Source organism: Pteropus vampyrus, unplaced genomic scaffold, assembly GCF_000151845.1.
Source record: "Pteropus vampyrus isolate Shadow unplaced genomic scaffold, Pvam_2.0 Scaffold193, whole genome shotgun sequence".
Classification (NCBI taxonomy): Eukaryota; Metazoa; Chordata; class Mammalia; order Chiroptera; family Pteropodidae; genus Pteropus; species Pteropus vampyrus.
In genome coordinates, this window is record NW_011888974.1 from 1,313,835 (window position 1) to 1,330,836 (window position 17,002).

General features: G+C 47.6%; 2 protein-coding genes across 2 annotated transcripts in view; one reads left to right on the forward strand and one right to left on the reverse strand.

Annotated features, from left to right (window-relative positions):
- Nucleotides 1-10,271, forward strand: part of BAZ1B (bromodomain adjacent to zinc finger domain 1B) — a 63,280-nt gene extending 53,009 nt beyond the window's left edge. The window contains exons 13-18 of the mRNA XM_011371677.2: nucleotides 730-877; nucleotides 1,953-2,100; nucleotides 3,937-4,049; nucleotides 6,356-6,501; nucleotides 7,654-7,757; nucleotides 8,033-10,271. Of these exons, the coding sequence (XP_011369979.2) occupies nucleotides 730-877; nucleotides 1,953-2,100; nucleotides 3,937-4,049; nucleotides 6,356-6,501; nucleotides 7,654-7,757; nucleotides 8,033-8,390 (1,017 nt within the window). The 3' untranslated portion in view covers nucleotides 8,391-10,271. The remainder of the gene's footprint in view (nucleotides 1-729; nucleotides 878-1,952; nucleotides 2,101-3,936; nucleotides 4,050-6,355; nucleotides 6,502-7,653; nucleotides 7,758-8,032) is intronic.
- A 3,823-nt stretch (nucleotides 10,272-14,094) lies between these two features.
- FZD9 (frizzled class receptor 9) lies at nucleotides 14,095-16,456 on the reverse strand. The gene has a single exon (XM_011371531.2). It carries the CDS (start codon nucleotides 16,225-16,227, stop codon nucleotides 14,452-14,454), a length of 1,776 nt encoding a protein of 591 aa, XP_011369833.1. The 5' UTR covers nucleotides 16,228-16,456; the 3' UTR covers nucleotides 14,095-14,451.
- Between the last annotated feature and the right edge of the window lie 546 nt (nucleotides 16,457-17,002).

The following is a 17,002-nucleotide window of genomic DNA, read 5'->3' on the forward strand; positions in this document are numbered from 1 at the left end:
AATGGTATTTCTCTTTCTCCTTAGAATGTATATTTTATAGGCAAGAAGGTTGTGTTTATTGTCAAAATTCTTGATTATATTTTCTGCCACCCTCACTATGTTTTGCTTGGCTGATTCTGAATTAATTGCATTTTCTGATTATTGAAAGTGGTAGTGCAGGTTATACTGAGAGTAACTACTCAGAATGAAGTCAGGCTAACCCCTGGGACTTTACATTTTTCACCTCAAGTCAAGATGGATATTTTATATCAGTACTTAATACTTTTTTAGGGCTGTAGAATACTTTATAGATATTATTTATTATTTCTAGGCCCTGTAATCTGGGAGTATGTCATGTTAGTGTAGAAACTGATTCTTGTTAACCATAGTTCTATTAGCTATGTGACATTGTCGCATACTAGCATTTAAACAAGTGTTCTTGCTTTTAAATGACACTGAATCCTTAAGGTGTTTTCACTAGAAGAGACCTGTCTCTAGTCATTTACTTCCCCCAACCCTCCTTAATTCTTTGTGTGACCTTTGGCAAGTTTTTTTTAACCCTTCAGAGCAGTGATTTCTTCTATAAATGAGTTAGACTGGAGGAGCTCTAGGAGGTAAATGTACTCAGAATGCTCTTGTATCTTTACCTGTTCCTAGTCCTCTTTCAATGTACTCTTGTCAGTATTATGTGAAAAATTCATGTCTTTGAGGTCATTGTAGTAATGCTGGCCTGATTTGGTCTCTGTTTAGGTTGCATCTGCTCTGGAAAAATGGAAGACAGCAATCCGTGAAGCTCAGACTTTTTCCAGAATGCATGTTCTACTTGGGATGCTTGATGCCTGTATCAAGTGGGATATGTCAGCAGAAAATGCTAGATGCAAAGTTTGTCGAAAAAAAGGTATATTTAGATTAAAGTTGCTTATCTGAGTATATTGGGGACTAGGACTTCCATTCTCCAGGTCTTTTCTTCCCTAAAAAATTCTGTGTACACAGAATTTAAATGTGGGACAGATTTTATTTTCCGAGCTATAAAGTGCTAGTCTTTGAAATCACATGCCGGCAAATCAAACCAGGCCCTTTGTTACTCAATTTTGAATATAAAAATAAGAGCAGTTGATCTCTCTAATCTTTAAATTTTCTACAGGTAGCAAAAATAGTTAACCTAGACATTTTAATTCCTTTTATCATCTATGAATTTTAGTTATTTGTGAAGTAAGAGGGTGCTACCAACAGAGGGCAGTACTTGTACATTGTGAAGAATACTCAGGTTTGGGCTTTCCAGCCCTGAGTCCTCCAAAGCAAGGCATTTGGGACTATTTAATGCTGATAGCTTTCAGAACTCAAAATGTGTAAAAGGAATTTCATGGCTAAAAGCCTTCCTCAGTGATTGACTCTCCAGTGGCTGAAGTTATCTTGTGAATTAGGTTAGAAATTAATTTCCAAGAATGAAAAGCTCTGTATAAAATCATTCAGTTGCTTTAAAAACTGACTTCTAATGACAGTTGGAGAGAGCAAATGACCATATTAAATTGGTTCAGTGTATTTTCAAATGTAGAGAAACCAAGTGTTTTAAGAAAACCATATTAGATATGAGTTGGGAAGTGTTTAGGAGGTCCAGGAGGAGGAACGGCAGAAAATATAATATTTCATGGTGGATTCATTTCTTAGTGCCAAAGGAGCAGCAATATTTCCTGCCATCATTTGGTTTCTGCTGCTACTTAGTAAATATTAACTGCCCTGTCCTAGGCCTGGATAGATTTTGGGATATGAGTCAGAAGACCTAAGCCCTAAATTACACACGATCTAATTTGTGCTATATTTCTTTTCAGAAAATGACTGCATTTTTTAAAAAATGGAGTAGCACTATACTATAACGTTTGTTCTTCATTGGTGTTGAAGGTGAATGGCTCTTTCTTAACTCCTTGACTGTTGCTATGCTCCTGACAACGCTATACAATTTTATCTCCTTGCAGGTGAGGATGACAAACTGATCTTGTGTGACGAGTGTAATAAAGCCTTCCACCTGTTTTGTCTGAGGCCAGCCCTCTATGAAGTACCAGATGGTGAGTGGCAGTGCCCAGCTTGCCAGCCTGCTACTGCCAGGCGTAACTCCCGTGGCAGGTGAGAATTTCTTCTTTTAAAAATGAATAAGTAGGTGTTAAAATTAGCTTCAGTTATTCAAATGGAATGATTCTAAGGACCTTTAAGTTCATCTTTGGGTATAGAGCCTGCTCATTAAGATATTACAATAGGAGCTCAAAGGGCTCTGGTTTAATTTTAGCTTAATGTTGACATTTCTACTTTTTCCTAACAGCCATGTTCTCTATCTTCTTGACCATGCCTTCTAAAATAACTGTTTTCCTCTGCTTTGCTTTCACTCTGTTTTTTAATTTGTGATTACTTCTACAACCACCCACTGCTAAAAATCCTGCTAAAAATTACCTTTCTTATCCATTCCTATTATTTCCCTTCCTTAATCATGATTAGAACTTTGGTGTCAACTTAGACATCTTTCTCTCCCTCTTCTATAGTCATATGCATTTGGCAGATGTTATCAAGTCAGTGTCCAGATGTCTAATGAATAAATCTCCTGCTGTCCATTTTCCAAGATCCTTGTTGTCATTCAGTCCTCTTACATCTCTCACCTGGGCTTCTTCATTGGCTTCTCAACTCTTTACCTAATATCTTTCTCCCTTTTATCCTTCCAGCTTTTGTGGTGGTACCAGAATGGTTTACATAAAGCAAAGAAGGATCTGCTTAAGTTACTTTCTTGTTCAAAAATTTCAGTTTTTCCATTGCTTCATCAATAAAGTCCAAACTCCCTAGCTTAACTTTTGAGACTCTTGTTATACAATACTGACATATGTTTTTATGAGCCTTTGTTCCCATATTTGTGTGCCTATTACAGACTGTTCATTGTATATCCTTGCTTCTTGTGTTTTCCTCCCAAATGGGAGTATTCCCTCTTCTCAGAACTCTCACCTGGGTAAACTGGCCACGACCTACCGAAAATTTCACTGCTCTTTTGAAATGTCCTTACATCCTTAGAATTAATTGTTCCTCCTCTGTGTTCCCACTGAATTTTCGATCTCTAAAACAATGTTTTGTTGCATCTTGCCTTTATGATTAGTTTTATACACGACCATCTTCTCATGAGATTGTTAGTGCCCTGAGAGTAGAGGTGGTGCTTTGTTCTTCGCCCTAATTCCAGTAAGGCCAAACACAAGGCCTTGTAATGAGGAGGTACCTAATATTTGCCAAGTTAATACTGTTGTTTTTCACATTGAAATTTAAGGTTGTAAAAGGGCAGCTTATAGGCACCCTGGCTTGGTTTCTCTTTGAAAGGGCAGAATTGTTTGATCCTGACCCCACCTAACAGTATTACTCGGTTATTTCTCACTCCATTCCAGCTACACTTAGAGAGATGAGGCATGCTACTCTGAAATGGTGGGGCTTTGGACCAGCTGTTCTGAGCTGGGATTACCATTGCTTTGATGTTATGGTCATCTGCAAGCTGTTTTAGCTCCTGGAAGGGGGCCATCAAGGTGGAGTAACACCTGTCTGGGCTTTTATTCTTTCAGTCCACCCCAGAGTTGGGGACACATTTTAATATCTGAAATGTTACATTATCTGGCTGTTTTTGTGAGATAAAAGGAATAAGAATTTTGTATTGTTTTGTGCGCAGAGGGGGTGGAGTTGCATTTTGGTCTTGAGTTCTGTTGCCATTGGTATCTTAATCAAAGCACTTGGGGCCTGGTGGAGAAGGTATACTGTCGAAGCTTAGTTTTTTATTCTGTTTCCTGTGTCATGGCCTAGATTCAGGCTCCCTTCCTTCACAATAAAATCTGTCTAGTTTGAGAAGAAGAAAAAGTTGCTAGAATATCTATGGGACTTTATTATCCCCATAGGAACACTTTGACCTAGAACCATGTTCCCTACATCCTTTTCACCTCACAGGAATTATACTGAAGAGTCTGCCTCTGAGGACAGCGAAGATGATGAGAGCAATGAAGAGGAAGAAGAGGAAGAAGAAGAAGAGGAAGAAGATTATGAGGTGGCTGGTTTGCGATGTAAGTATTCAGTTTACCTTCTTAGTTAACCACACAGTCTTTTTAGCTTACTTGGAAAGACTGGGTTGACTGGCAATACATATTCACCGTTGCCATCGTGTCATTTTCCTGTGGCTGTTCTTGTGACTCCACTGCCATGGTTTTAAATGGTTTTCAAAATGCGTGCCATTTAACTGCCTTCCTAGTAGGAGGTTGGATAGTTTGGTCTCAAGAATATCAATTTATGGCAGATCCACTTGGTCCAATAGTTAGTGGAATTCAAGGTCCCAAGTATGTTTTATAACAAGTCTGCTAGTTCTGAACCCTTCAGTGTCTGGGGACAAAGGATAAAAAAGATCTAGGCCCATTGCCATCTAATAGTTCTTTTGGCCTCTGGTGTAGTGCTGCTTTCAGAGAAGTTATTTTTTTCTCTGGTTACAGTGATTTTCTCTTCCTTACAGTGTGCAGGGCTGTAGCTTTGCTGGTTTGAAAAAGGAATACTGGTTTTCCATGGTTTAGGTGTAAAAGCTTTAGAAAGGTTCAGATTTGTTTGGCACTAGGTGCCAATATGGGGAGAAAAAAAGCCTTTTCATTTACTCTCACCTCGTTGACTATTATTTTCATGTTTATATTTAATGAGTCTGAGAGTCTTATTGTCACGGTTAAGCCTAAAGTTCTGCAGTCTACCCCTTTCAACAGCTCTCCTCTTTCCAAAATAGACCCTTTGTACATTAGTAGAAAAGAGACCATGGGTCAAGATTTTGATGAGCTTTTGAAGAGATGGTTCAGTTCCCAAGATCATAGCACTCTGAGCACTCAGACTTGGTAAAAGGGGAGAGAGAATAGAGAATGTTTGGCATGACCAGTCTCTTATTGCAGTGGTGCTGCCAAAACCTGAGGCCTTCGGATTTGCACACCTGCTCCTGTCTCCCCAGTCCCACAGGCTTTTAATTTGAGACACCTCAGTTTCTCCCTTTCCTGTTGGGCTCCTTTTGTTTGTTCACGAGGCATGATTTTCCAGGTATCCGGGGTGAGGAGATAAGCAGTCCATTAACCCTGCATGACATAGAGGCTGGCGTCTGCTGGCATCTACTGGCCGGGAGATGAGATTCAGAGGCACGTTTATCTGGGAACAGATTCTGAATATAGTAGTGTGCTGATTTATTTCTTTTCAAACTAATCGTTGCTTTCCACTTCTGCGTTGTTGCTCTTTCCAAAGAATTGTTTCCTTTCCAGGTTCGGGGGCTTTGTTTGCCAAAGAATGTAGGAAGTATTTGGTACCTCAAAGCTTTTTGTCTGCTCTGCCTTTTAGGCCACCAACGATGTCGTTCCCTAGTACAACTCAAGTCAGTGTGTTGGTGGCTATCCCTAGCATCCCAAATTTCATCCTTGATATCAGCTTCTTACTCTTTTCCTAGGCCGTTCTTGAGCTAGAGACCCTAAAATAGCCAATGGAGGGTTATCATGGTCCAGAAATAGAATATCGAACATTGTTTATTAATTTGTTGTATTATCGCCTCTGTATACCTCTGTCTCTGTCCAAATGTCACCTCCCAACTTTCCAGGGAAATTTTGTTTTGTGGGGAAACCTTGAGTTAATCTTTATGGAGCACTGCTTCCTAAGAAAATGTTGGTTCGTCTAACATTGAGCACCTATTATAAACTTGAGACACCTCAATTTCTCCCAAGTAGTCTTGGGTGCTTTCGTGTTCTTTATTCTCTTCTTGGGGACGCTGGGTGGTTTCTTATGGAAGCGACCGACTGTCTATGGTTTTCAGAAATGCAAGGAAGCAGGACCTGGGCTAGCCTTAAATTGAATTCAGTGAAGACTTCGCATAAGTATTTCACATAAATATCAGCTTTTCTCTGAAAAGATTGCGATGGTGAGTTTAGGATAATTGGGAATTAGGAAGCAGGATCTCTTCTACAATCAAATTCCTCTCACATGTAAATACATTATACCATCTCAGGTTGAGCTTGAGCTGTAGGAAAAGGCCTCTCCTCAGTCAGTTTACAATCGACTCCTTCAAAGGCTTCATTCCCTGGAGTAACTTGAACAGGGTAGGGCCAGAGGATAGAAGTACTGAAGGCACTGACCTTCTGAAGAGACTCTTAAAAGGTCTTTGGCAGTTGATGAAAGGTATCCATTCTTAATCTATTACTGCTACCTTTAAAGTGCCTTGTTAGGTAGGGTAAAAGATAAATAGCAGAGTACCCTGTAACTCAAGGAAGCCATTGCTTTGCTTGTCCAGATTATCTTCCCATTCTATAAACATGCTTCCTTTATCCTCATTTGTTCTCCTATCAGTCCATATTTTTTATTTTAGTGAGACCTCGAAAGACTGTCCGGGGCAAGCAGGGTGTCATCCCCCCTGTGGCAAGGCCAGGCCGACGACCAGGTAAGAAGCCACATTCAACCAGGAGGTCTCGGCCGAAGGCACCACCTATGGATGATGCTGAGGTTGATGAGCTGGTAAGAATTACTTATCATCCTGCCTCTGATGTTTCTGTTTCTTACCCTCCACTCCAGCATTAGGAATTCATCTGGCAACAGGTGGGAGCCTTCCCCTCTCCTCCCTCCTCCCTAACTTTGGAGGGAGGCTGATGGGTGGGCCTGTAGGCAGACAGAGGCAGCAGGCCCTCCAGGAACAGCTATGCCCGGCATTCCCCTGCTGTAGCCTGCAAACATTGTCTCCTCTAGTTAACAGGCAGCCTGTGACTTGTTAAGGATTTTAAAATAGTATCCATGTGTCTCCAGTGGCTCATAGGGGCTGGGTCTCCATTGTGGGAATGTCAGCAATGTTGGAGCCTCACTCTTGGGTCTTTTGCTGACAGTTGTTATGGGAGGGACATTTCTCTCCCTTCTGCTCCTCAACTAATGTGATTTTAGTGGTTTTGCTTTAGATTTCACTTAGGCTTTAAAGAATAAAAAGAGGCTCTTGAAAACGTGCTTGTTTTGACAGATCAAATTAGGGTTCGGGGTGGGTTGGAGGTTTAGAGCAAGTCATTAGGGAGCTCAAAGGGAATTAAGAGATTCTCCCACTTGCCCAGCTGTAATTCACTTAAGTCTGTAGCTCCTACCCCTGTGAGTTACAGTCTGTTATGGCTACCTGAAGAGAGGCCCCACCCCTTTTCTCCTTAGCCAGGAGAGCCCAAGAAGGGAATTGTACCTTTTGCTTTTCTTTTCTGAGACTCCCTACCCCCACAACATTGGCTGCTGTTGGTCCCCATAACCCATCTGGCTTTCTGCAGTTGCTTGTTTATAACCATCCATGGAGTTAACCATAATCCCAGGTCCATCTGCTCTCAACAGGCTAGCGTCCTGTTGACAGTGGCCTTCTATAGCTGACCTCTAGCAGGACTACTATAATATGGCAACTGCTGCCTGCCCTCTGCTTCTTCGATTACCATCCATCAGGAAGGAGGCAGGGAGGCTGATGGGAAGATGCCTGTTCCCTAGCTGAGAGGGTTCCCTGTCTAGAAAGTCAGATGATTTTGATCATCTCTGCTCCTAGAAAGTGTTCGAACTTTTTCTCTCTTTTAAGCAGATGCACACATTTTTTGGCCTGTCCAAAAAATGTCTTTTCTTGGACTTGTAATAACAGTCTTTTTCCTTTGGCACCAGGTGCTTCATACCAAGCGGAGCTCCCGGAGGCAAAGCCTGGAGTTGCAGAAGTGTGAAGAGATCCTCAACAAGATTGTGAAGTACCGCTTCAGCTGGCCATTCAGGTGAGCTTTGTGTTCTCAAGCACAGAGGAGTAGGACCAGCCTTGCAGCTGGTTGAGGAAGTGCTCAGCTGAACCCCTAGGACATGTCTCAGAGCCCGGGGATTAGCATTCCAAACCTGTAGAGATAGCTCTTAGGACAAGGTGAACATAGCTTTATGCCTGCCAGCTGGCTGATCTCAGCAGGGGTGCGCATTGTGTGGCTGGTGGTTTGATAACAAAGTTTCTGTCAGTTGTATTCAAGGCGTGCTCATATCTCCATTTGGTTCTTCTCCACAGGGAGCCTGTGACCAGAGATGAGGCTGAGGACTACTATGATGTGATCACCCACCCCATGGACTTCCAGACAATGCAGAACAAATGTTCCTGTGGGAGCTACCGCTCTGTGCAGGAGTTTCTTACCGACATGAAGCAAGTGTTTATCAACGCTGAGCTTTACAACTGCCGAGGCAGCCATGTGCTAAACTGCATGGTGAAGACAGAACAATGTCTGGTGGCTCTGTTGCATAAACACCTTCCTGGCCACCCATATATCCGTAGGAAACGCAAGAAGTTTCCTGATCGGGTTGCTGAAGATGAAGGGGACAGTGAGCCAGAGCCCATTGGACAGTCCAGGGGACGAAGACAGAAGAAATAGGCGGGGCCCTGGTAAGGGAGAGGGAGCTGAGGTTGGGGGAGTCGAGGGGAGAGCAAGGGAAGGGTGGGAGAGGCAAGAGAAGAAGACAGAGAAGAACGTGGAAGGGAGGAGATCACAGGGAATCCAGAAATGCTTGTCATCCCAAGCCTGCGTTGTTTTTCTAAGACTCTCCATAGGGCCTTGATCAAGCAGAGTTCTTTGGAGAGCCTAGGTAAAGGTTGGTGGTCTCTGCCTAGAAACATGGGTGGTAGATGGCCTCCACCTCCCTTTATGAAATTTTCCAGGAAGAGCCCAAGGGTATGGCTTTTCTTATGAACCCAGTTCCTTTTCCTTTCTTCTTTCCTAAGGTCCTTTCCCATTTTGGCCACCACAATAGTACCAAGCCCTCCGGTCTCCAGGGTAGGGATTACTATATTACATAGAAGAATCAAGTGTAATCGGGCCAGTCGGGGAGGTGGTGTTGATTTTTTAAAATCTATATTTATATACAGTCATGTTTCTTTAAGCTCGTACTCTGTCTCTTCCTCCCTCTCCCTCTCAGGTGACGGTATCAGTGAGTGCCATACAGAATTCTGTATTCACCAGCATCATGAAACATTTGTACTCTTTTGAGTTGATCTTGGCAGAGTAAAGGGACATGTCTTGGAGCCATTCCTGAATATTCTTCCCCTCTTTGTGACAATTCTCTTACCATTCTTACCCCACTTCACCCCCTCAAAAAAACAGACAAAATTAAAAAAAAACAAAAACAAAAAACTAAGGCACTTCACTTAAAGACTGGAGTCCTGCTTGTAATCATGCATATAACCTTTACTTTGATGGATCTGGCCAGTGGGGTGTTGGAGCCCAGCCCACCCACATACCAGACAGGCTCTTAGGGGAGCAGAAGAAAAGCAGGAAGAATTGAAATGTTTAATTTTTTAAAAATTGACTTTTCTAATTATTAAAAGTTGCTTGTTTCAGCAGTGATATTGTATAAAGAACATCTTGTAAAATATTTCTGTCATCTTGCTTTGGCACATGTACAGTACAATTTATATGATAATGTGTTTGCTTTCCATTGCCCTGTCTCCTCCCTCAGCCTATCCTCTCACCTTCAGAGAAGTCGGGTTGGAGGCTCATCAAAGCAAGCGGTGGGCCCTGGTAGTGGAAGGAGTGTTCTCCTGCCTGCCCTGGTGGCTGTTTCACCCTTCTCTTCCTCCGCCTCCATCCGCCTCCTCCCATGCCTTTCCTGGCCTCAGACTCTGTTCCCTGAGAACCTGAATCTTTCAGTGGTCAGTGTCAGTGGGAGGTGGGAGGAGGGACAGTAGGAAAAGCTCAGATAGCCCCTTCCCACAATGACTCTAGTGCTAGTAGTTATATTTAGACAAAACTTTGTAGTCTTCTTTCCCTTTTATTGGCAGATTTTGATAAATGAAGAACAGGGTTTCATTTTCTTTTCTATCAACTTTGAATTTGGAATTTTGAGCACCTAGGTTCTTCTGTACCTGTTTAAATTAAGGAAAAAAGGATTCCACCAAAGGGATTGCAACTCATAGAATTTGAGAATAAAGCCTCTTAATATTAAACTTCAAGGTGTGGTCCATTTCCTCCCTGTCCTCATTCAAGGACTTTGGGGATTTGCTCTAGTGGCTGGTGGATAGGTTTACGCCCTTCTCCCACAGGCTTGGAGTTAGCACTGACATTACAATTTCATAAACCCAGCCGCCAATACTTTCTCCTGCCTCTTACCCTAGAGCCAGTCTATTCTTGTTAACAGTGAGACTCCTGTGTTCCCACTTCAGTGACACCTGAATTGTTTGTTGTTTTTTTAAAATTGTCTTTAAGGAGGAAGGGCCCCATTGAGGGGTAAACTTGTAATAAATTGGAATTTCAAATAAACATTATGTACTTGTGTTTATAAAGAAGAAAATTCTGGTGAGTCTGTCTGTGTGCTCTCAGGGGTGGTAGTGCATAGTATAGTCCCGAGCACTATTTTCCCTGTGACTCTTGGAAACTTCTCCCACATCGAGAGGATTGGACTGATTTAGTCTTTTTAACCACAGGTCAGATCCAGCTACTCATTTCTTTGCTTCCAGGAGACATTTCTGAGTATCAAAGCATGCCTTTCAAGTTTCTCCTGGCCTTGTCTCTCTCTCTGAAACCCCCCCAAATTTCATTTGAAACTTGTAGGAATTAGGGAAACGTATTTTTTAAGGCTTCACTATGGGAATTTATATAGTTTTTCAGGAGTTAATTTTGGGGAAACTCCTGACATTTCAAAACACTTTCAAGGAAAATTTCAAATATAATACCAAAAGAGTGTAAATGTAATGAATTCCCATGTACTTAGCCTCAGTACTTTTTCCACATTGCCGATTTTTTCTTTATACCTTCATTTATTTTTTTATTCTGGGAGTTTTTATAAAGTCTGAGTGGTTGAATCGAGTAAGTCACTGCTGTGTGGCAGCTTGCCTATGGACTTCAAAGATTTTGCAGAGCTATTGCATGATCCCATTGACTGAGAAGGGAAACTGCCAGTTCCTGACCAACTGAATTGGGGACATCATAAGGTAAAATGAGAAGAAGTTTGAGAAGGAACCTAAGCCCTAAGTGCGGATTCTGCCACTGGCCTTGCTGAATGTGGACTTTGAGCCAGGCCTGCACTGAGCACTCAAAGGCATTTTTAGTCCTGTAGGGGGATAAGCAGTTTGCCCCAAGGTCAAATCGAATTTGATCAGCCAGCCCTCAGGCTCTAGAGAAGGTAACTGCTACCTCTGAGCATTTTCTACACAATCACAGTTGGGCTCCCAGCCCACATCTATGCAGTCCTATCCCTTGGATGGGTTTCTTAGGACAGTGCCTGTGGAGCCATGTCACTTCATCTAGTGTTTGTATCCTGGTCCTATCTAACCTCAGCCCATTCCTCCTACTTTTTCCCCAGGGGTGTGACCTTGGGGAAGCCACCTACTTTTGATTGACTACTGCAAATGAGGACAGGGGTCTGATCATTACTTACAAGAAGCGACTGAGTCCTTTGTCTTGACTACTGTTCTTTTTCTTCAAACCCTATCTCTGGGGAGGGGGCACAGTCAGGGTGGCAGTGAGGTAGTGTCTGAGTTCCAAAGCCGCCACTTTGGTGGTGTGTGTCTCTAACTTTCCAGGGAGCCAGGGTCTTCTTAGGAGTAAGAAACTCAAGGCCAGGTAGGAAGAGAGGGTTGTCCTTCCATTACCGCTTCCATTACTACTGCCGAGGGCCTTCAGGCCTTTTTACATCCAGGACTGCCCCCAAGTCCTGGAATTTTCTCCAGGATGGGAAGGATAGCAGCTACTAATCTTCTCCCCGACCCTGGGGCCTCACCTCAAGTCTAACCTCAGTCAAGTTCATCCCCGCTGACTCCTATGAACTTTGAATCGTTTCCCTGGAACTAATACTGATGTCAGGGCTAAGAAGTTCCTTTAATTTGGGCCCTCCCATGCACAAGTTCAGACCATGTGGACATGCTGCTCTGAAAACCCAAGTGCTGGGCCACCAAGGCCACTGAGGACAGAGTCCGGGGCTACACAAAGCAGGTATTGGTTTCTGAGGCATTTTGGAGCTCTGGAATTTGTTGGGGTGGGAGGGGCTTCTCTGGATAAAACCACCCCAGGTTATAACACCTGCTGTCCCCCGGGGAAGTGGTGGTGGTGGGGGCAGTCACATAAACTCCAGAGGCTGCAGACTGCCTGGCTGTGTGATCTTGAGCCAGCCAAGCCCTCCACTTTCCTCTGCCTGTGAAGTGGGGAGAGGAGGATCAAATGGAGGACTTCTGCGAAAGGTCTTTAATGACTTGTTTCCTTCTTCCTTTTCCTCCAGGGCCTGGGACTTTTCCATAGTGTCTTCCAGCACTGAGAAGCCTTAGTTGGCAAGGTCCACTCTCCCTCTCCAATCCTGGCCCATGTGAACCATCCCAGCCTCAGAACAGACAGAGCCCCCTTGGGAATTTATGTAGTCCTTTAGCCTATCCTGACTGCACTGACCCCTCGTCCCCCAACCCCATCCCAGTTTTCCTAGAAGCCAGTCTGGTTTCGGCTGAGTGGGACATAACCAAGGACCAACTCCTCCCCTGTCCACTGACTGGCAAGGAATAGGATGAAATGGTGCCACCTTGGTGCTCACCCTCCCCTCCACCCTTTGCCCCGTACACACTTGTATTTCTCTTCCTGTCTCCGGAAATTCTCTTTTTTTGCTCCAGCTGCCCTTGCCCTGGTGCAGGCCCTTAGCAGCTTCAGTTCTACTCCCTGCAAACCCAGCCTATAAGCCCAGTTTGGTGCAGCCACTGCCCCTCCCACTCCGAACCTGGGCCCCTGTCACCTTCAATAAATTCATCCTGTCTCCCCCAAGGACCCTTATAGGGAGAGTTACAAGGTGTTAGGGTCCCTTGGCTTCATTGGTCAAAGAAGGCACAGGAACCTACTGTGTGCCCTGTGAGAAGGGAAGGATTTGGATGGGGAGGGCATTTCACATGCAAGAAATGCAGAAGCAAAGGTACAAGGGTTGCAAAATTCCCCTGGGGGTCAATACTATTCCTTGTGAGGGACAGCCCTAAACCCCTCACGACCGATGTTGCTTGTGAGAAATTGACACAGCCTGTTTGGTTTTCATCTGGTTTCTTTCTTGTCCTGTGAGGTGGGTGGTTCATGCAGGGCAAGAGCTCTGGCCTGAGAGACCCTGGATTTGGGGCCTGAGCCTTACCACTGAAATGAAGCAGTTGACTTCAGGCTTCCCTGGGTTCTAAAATCAGGATGGCAACAGGGTTGGATCCTTGAGGCTTCCTGTCAGTGACACTGAATGTTGCTCTGTGTCATAATACCCAGGGACCTTCATCTGGCTGGAGTCACAGTGGCTAAAGCTGAGGCCAAGATGAGGTCCTGGGGTCTGACTCCAAGCTAATGGGGGTCTCTGGGATCTGGCACACCGATATACCTGAGACCTTTTCCTATCCCCTGCACCTGCCCCATTACTCACTGCTGTTCTCAGCATCTCAAATCTTCCCACAGCCCTTTAGGGGCTGGGAGCCCAATTCTCACTATACTCAACAGCTTCCACTTTCATGCCCATTTCTGCTACCGAGATGCCCATATGCCACAAGCAGGTGGGGTGCCCTGACTAGCGTCCCAAGGAGCGAGGTGGATGCACCAGCAGTCTTCGAAGGTAATGAGGATGGTCAGACTCCAGCCTTAGGCCCCAGGAGGGGACAGCATGCTGGGCTACAGGAGGCAGTGGAAGCAGTTCCTGAACCTCCAAGGGAACTTTTGAGACAGGCCAATGCCCTCATTTTCTACACAAATGAGGAAAGCAGAGTCAGAAAGTGAAGACTTACCCACGGCTCCCAAGCAGGCTAGATTCCCAGGGCTAAAGGTGGGGATGTCATCCCAGGGGATTCCTTGAGTATCCCAGCAGGCATCCTAGTCTCATTTTGGGAAGCAGGAACCCAGGCCTCAGACAGGCAAGCAGGTTACCAAAAGGAGCAAAGACAGGCAAAAGGGGAAACACACATACACACAAATCTGGGACTCCTGCAAAACACAGCTGTTCCAAGGGGATGACCTGATTGGTGGGGAGCCAGAGAATGGGAGGAGGGGGTGATCTCAGCAATCACCCCAGCTCTGCTCACAAGGGAGACTCCTGCAGAGCCCCCACCCTCCTAGCTTTCCCCTTCCCAGCCCAGAGAGGACGCAGCAGTGCCACACGGGGGTTTATTCCAGTCACAGCTTCCAGAGAAACTCAACAATAAATTACATCATTAAATAAACTCCCTGCTGGACCACATGCCCTTTTGCCCCCTCCTCCTCTCCACATGCTCCCCCAGGACCCTGTGGGTCCTCATCCAGGCAAATCCCCTGCACTAGGCTGTAGGGGAGTAAGCCTCACTGGGTCCTCACATGTGAGAGTTGAAAGAGAGTCTCCCCGTCCTGGTCCTCAGCCCCCTTGCACTTACTTGCCTGACCTTGACAGCTGGGCAGCTGCTAGTCAGCTGTCTCCTCCGGAGGAGGGGGTGCTAGGAAGGGACAACAGCCGCCCTTGTGCAGGCCTGTCTCCCTAGAGGTGTGTGGGGTTCTCCAGAGAGGGGTCCGTCTTAGTCATGTGCAAGACCACGGTGGGGGCCTTATAATGGCAGTGGGTGCCACGGCCATAGCCCCCAGGGGCCCGGTAGGCCTTTGCCCGGGCCCGACCAGCTGCCATCTTGCGGTGGCATAGGCTCTGCCAGGTCTGGAAAGTCTTGGAGCTCCATACCCAGACACCGCTGGTAATACCCACCACCAGTGACATGAAGATTTTGAGCATAAAGACGGCCACTGTGGGCACTGAGCCCCCTTGCAGAGAGCAGTCCCTCCGGCCACCGGGCATGCTGGCTGGGGAGCATGGTTGCTCTGTGGCCTGAAGGCGCCAGAAGTCCATGTTGAGGCGTTCATAGACGTAGCACACAATGACACAAGTGGCGGGCACTGTGTACAGGATGGAGAAGACCCCAATCTTGACCATGAGCTTTTCCAGCTTCTCTGTGTTGGTGCCCCCTGTCTTCATGATCTTGCGTATGTGGAAGAGGGCCACGAAGCCGGTGAGGAGGAAGCTGGTGCCCAGCACCAAATAGCAGGAGAGGGGCACCAGCACGAAGCCCGTGAGCGCAGCTGCATCCATGCTGGCCACGTAGCAGAGCCCAGTCAGCTCATCGCCAGCCACCTTTCGCAGCGTCAGGATAACAATGGTCTTGAGGGCCGGCAGGCCCCAGGCTGCCATGTGGAAGTAGCTGCCATGGGCCTCAATGGCCTCGTGGCCCCATTTCTTGCCAGCCGCCAGGAACCAGGTGAGTGTCAGCACTACCCACCACAGCGAGCTGGCCATGCCGAAGTAGTAGAGCAGCAAGAAGACGAGGGTGCAGCCCGTGTTCTCCAGGCCCTCTTGGATCACGTAGAGCGCACCTGCCTCCTGGTCGCAGGCAACGCTCTGAGCCCCGGCCACAGCGCGGATGAGGAAGGCCAGCGAGTAGACGTTGTAGCACATAGAGAGGAAGATGATGGGGCGCTCGGGGTACTGGAAGCGGTGAGGCTCCAGCAGGAAGGTGAGTACAGTGAAGGCGGTAGAGAAGAAGCAAAGCGCTGACCACACGGCCATCCAGACGAGTGCGAAGTCCTTGTCGCGCCGAGACCAGAACACCTCGACACCCGGTCCGCAGCGCGGCGCGCACGAGCGGCTCTTTTCCACGTACTGGAACTTTTCGGGGTTCTCGCAGGTGCTGCCGCCGCCCGGGTCCAGGGCGGTGTCCCCCGGGGGCCGCGCAGGCCGCGGGGCCACGGGAAGCATGCCTAGGCCTTTGTGGGGCTCTGCGGGGCCGACCGTGGCGTTCTCGGGCGCTTCCATGCAGAGAGCGTGGGGGTCGTTGCGCGTGGGCAGCCTGGCGCAGTCCAGGGAGTCCGGCCAGCCGAAGTTGAACTGCTCCATAATGGGCGCGCAGCGCAGGCGCGCCTGCTCGCACATGGGCCGGCAGGCGGGGATGGGCGTCGAGACCTGGTCGGTGCACATGGGTGCGTAGAGCGAGCACAGGAAGAAGCGCAGGTGGCTGTGGCAGCCGTACTGCACGAGCGGTGCAAACTCGGCCAGCTCCGCGGCCGCCTCGCCCTGCGACGTGTGGCCCAGCAGGTTGGGCATGCGGGTCAGGTTGTAGCCGATGCCGCGGCACATGGGGATTTCTACCGCCTGGCACGGAGCTGGCCCGCGCCCGCGCTCCGGGTCAAAGCGGCCGATCTCCAGAGCCGCACCGCCCGCCGCCAGCAGCTGCCACAGCAGCAGCGCTTGGCGGAGCGGAGGCACGGCCATCCCGGGCGGCCCGGTCGAGGGCGGGAGGTCGGCCCGGGCTCACTCGGGCCGAGCCGTCCAGTGCCCCCGTGCCCACCCGTCACGTCGCAGGGCGCGGGCCATCGCCGAGCCTCCCGCGTGTGTCGGGGCGCTCTGGGCAGCGCGCAGGAAAGCCGCCCGCGGGAGAGGAGGCGCCGAGCTGCCACCGCCGCTGCCACTCCAGCAGCCGCGGAGACAGCGCCGGCGCCGCCTCGGGAGGCCGCGGCTACAAGCCTCAGGGCGGGGCGGCAAGCGGACACGCCCAGGGGCGGGCCCTCCGTGTGCTGGGCACACCCATGGCCGGGTTTTAAAGGCGCCGCGTCTCGCAGAGTCCCCCGCCCCAACCCGAGGCCTGGCACCCATAGAGGTACGGTCCTGCGGAGCCGGGTGTAAGTACGATATCGTCTGCCGGCTCGTACTTGGTTATTTTCCTTACCTCGCTGCCCAATCATTCCTCGCGGCAGAACAGACAACCCATAGAGTTCCCTGCCCCACCCTCATACTGGAAAGCCTCGTCTTACCCCAGGCGGGAGGAGACCGTTTCTAAGGCTTCCACGCGTGAGAAGCCTCGGCCTTGCACTCAGTGACAGTTCAAATGCTGCCTCTTCCTCTTCATAGTTGTATGTGACTTTGGGTTCTTCTCTCTAAGCCTCAGTTTCCTTTTCTGTGAATCAGGCAGATAATCCTGTAAAAATTAACGCATTTGTGGCACAAATGCTGTTTATCTGTCACACTACACACTTGACCTCATTGTCTC

Bases quoted from the DNA above. Each gene is read 5' to 3' on its own strand.
- FZD9 (XM_011371531.2), bottom strand. From the start codon at position 16,227: ATGGCCGTGCCTCCGCTCCGCCAAGCGCTGCTGCTGTGGCAGCTGCTG.